This window comes from Dromiciops gliroides, chromosome 1, assembly GCF_019393635.1.
Source record: "Dromiciops gliroides isolate mDroGli1 chromosome 1, mDroGli1.pri, whole genome shotgun sequence".
Taxonomy (NCBI): domain Eukaryota; kingdom Metazoa; phylum Chordata; class Mammalia; order Microbiotheria; family Microbiotheriidae; genus Dromiciops; species Dromiciops gliroides.
In genome coordinates, this window is record NC_057861.1 from 162,734,821 (window position 1) to 162,737,785 (window position 2,965).

General features: G+C 39.1%; 1 protein-coding gene across 1 annotated transcript; it reads left to right on the forward strand.

Annotated features, from left to right (window-relative positions):
• Positions 1-1,424: 1,424 nt before the first annotated feature.
• On the forward strand, positions 1,425-1,853 carry LOC122737133 (myosin light polypeptide 6-like). Its single transcript, XM_043979595.1, has one exon. The coding sequence runs from the start codon at positions 1,425-1,427 to the stop codon at positions 1,851-1,853; it is 429 nt and encodes a 142-aa protein (XP_043835530.1).
• Positions 1,854-2,965: the final 1,112 nt, after the last annotated feature.

Here is a 2,965-nt window from a genome sequence, read left to right on the forward strand (position 1 = left end):
TATTGTTTTAAGAATAAGTTTGAGCAAGTAATTTTGACTATATCCAAATTAACTACAAATTGCATATAAAGAAAGATGCTAACTATATCCAGAGAAAGAACTGAGGAATAGAAGTATGTATAGAATGGTTATACACATACATACATATATATATATATATATATATATATAAATGTATATACATACATATTTGTGTCTAATGGTAGCTAGGGTGGGGGAGGGGACAAAAAAGAAATTTACCCAACTTTATCTATTTAAAAGGAATAGCAAGCTGTACATAATAGATTTGCAGTTTCAAGTGCAATCATCTTTATTTATTATACTATGATATGGAAATGCCTATTTTATTCCATAAATTACAAATAAGTATTTTTTTAAAGAAACAATGTAGGGAGTTTTAGATGATTACACATATAGAATCTACATTAGATTGCTTCCCATCTCAGATTGGGGGAAGGGAAGGGAAAGAAAGATAGAATTTGGAATTCAAATTTTCAAAAAACAACGATGAATGTTAAAAATTATTTTTACATGTAATTGAGGGAAAACATTTTTTAAAATTTTAAAATAAAGAAATTTGCGGAGGATGTTTTCAGAGAAACCAGGGAAGACTTGTATGATGATACGAGTGAAGCGAGCAGAACTAGGAGAAAAATTTATAAAATAACATTATAAAGACCAATTTGAAAAGATTTTAGAACTCTGATCAACACAATGACCAATCACAATTCCAAAGGACCCATAATGAAACATGTTACCCATTTGTTGATGAGAGGTAATGCAAATTAGGGTGCAAATTGAGACATATTTTTGAAGCATGGATAATTTGGGAATTTGTTTTGTTTGATTTTATTTGATATTTATTACAAGGATTCTCTCCCCACCCCACCCCCTGCAATAAGACAAGGGAGGTAGGAGGAAGATAAAATAAATTTTTGTTAATTGAAAAAACTTGATTGAATTAAAAAAAATAAAGATGAGAGGGGGCAGCTAGGTGGCACAGTGGATAAAGCACTGGCCCTGGATTCAGGGGAACCTGAGTTCAAATCTGACCTCAGACACTAGACACTTGCTAGCTGTGTGACCCTGGGCAAGTCACAACCCTCACTGCCCTGCAAAAAAAAAAAAATTAAATAAAGATGAGAAAAATATTTTGCTGCTTTTATCCTAATAATGTAGTGAATTAGACAGATAAGAATAAACACTCCTATTTTACATACGAGCCAACTAAAGCGGAGCAGCTAATTAACTTGACCAGTCACACAGCTAATAAACTTCAGAGCCTGGACTAGAACCCAGGTCTTCCTGCTCCCAAAACAGTGGTTTGTTTTATTTTGTTTTAATACACTACATACGGGAGCCATTACATACAGCAGAAGCAGCAGCAGCAGAGGCAGCAGCAGAAACAGAGCTGCACAGCCAAGATGTGTGACTTCACGGAGAATCAGACTGCTGAGTTCAAAGAGGCCTTCCAGCTGTTTGACCGCACAGGGGATGGAAAGATCTTATACAGCCAGTGTGGGGACGTGATGTGGGCCTTGGGCCAGAATCCCACCAATGCTGAGGTGCTCAAGGTCTTAGGGAATCCCAAGAGTGATGAGATGAATGTGAAAGTGTTGGGCTTTGAACACTTTCTGCCAATGCTGCAGACAGTAGCAAAGAATAAGGACCAGGGCACATATGAAGACTATGTAGAGGGGCTTCGGGTGTTTGATAAGGAAGGGAACGGCACAGTCATGGGGGCTGAAATATGGCACATCCTTATCACTCTGGGTGAAAAGATGACAAAGAAGTGGAAGTGTTGGTGGCAGTGCATGAGGACAGCAACGGTTGTATCAACCATGAAGAGGTAGTCTGGATGGTGCTGAATGGCTGAGAACAAAAGTCCCCTTTCCACAAAGAATCCCCTAACTTTCTCAGTGTGAAAATGATTCTCTCGACCCAACATCCTTCCTTCCAACCCCCACCACATATCTTCTTTGGCTTACCTGCTCTCTGCTTTCACCAAATTAAATTTGCTAACTGCTCCTAAAAAAAAAATACACCACACACGCATACACAAAAGAGTTAAATAGTAATACAAAATGGTATGCTATGTTCAAAATAAGAGGCAGAGACAATAAATGCAATCGGAGTTCGGAGAAAACAGGAAGACATCTCTGCCTGCCTCCAAAGCTTTGCCTAGGCTCACCTTTGTGTCTGGAGTTCACTTCCTCAATACTTCTCCCTCACAGAATCACTGCTTCCTTCAAAGCTGGCTCAGGCTTTACCTCCTGCATTTGGCCTTTCTTGATCCCTCTCCTCTCAGTCATTAGCATTCATTCCTTGAAATGACTTCTATTCCTTTGTCTATTTCTCCCCCTACCCCTATTAGCATGCAAGCTCCTTGAAGACAGGAATTGTTTGTCAATTCCCCTTAAGACCAAATAAAATTCCTCTGTTTAGGTTTTAAAGTCCTTGGCAACCTAGCTCTGACCATAACTATGGTCTTGTTGGACCATAACTATCCTATACAATGAGATCCAGTCCAACTCTGTTCCTCATGCACTACACACCGTCTCTCATCTCCATACCTTTGCACTAGCCATCCCCCTGCCTGGAATGCACTCCCTCTTTACCTCTGTGTCATAGAAACCCTCTCTTCCTGAGGGTCTTCTTAAGACAGATTGAGCTGCATCTTATTTATGCCATTGATTCTGAAGATCTTTTTATCTAGTCCTAACCTCTCTCTTGACCTCCAATCTTGCATCTCCATCTGCCTATTAGACATCTCAAACTGGATGTCCCATAGACTAAACTGAAGATGTCCAAAGCTAAACTCATTATCTTTTCCCCAAACTCTCTCTTCTTCTAACTTTCCTATTACTGTTGAGGGTACCATCATGCTCCCACTCACCCAGGATTGCAATGTAGGTGTTGTTATCTTCCAGTTTTCATTCTCTATCACCATTCCATATCCAATCTA

Bases quoted from the DNA above. Each gene is read 5' to 3' on its own strand.
- LOC122737133 (XM_043979595.1), top strand. From the start codon at position 1,425: ATGTGTGACTTCACGGAGAATCAGACTGCTGAGTTCAAAGAGGCCTTC.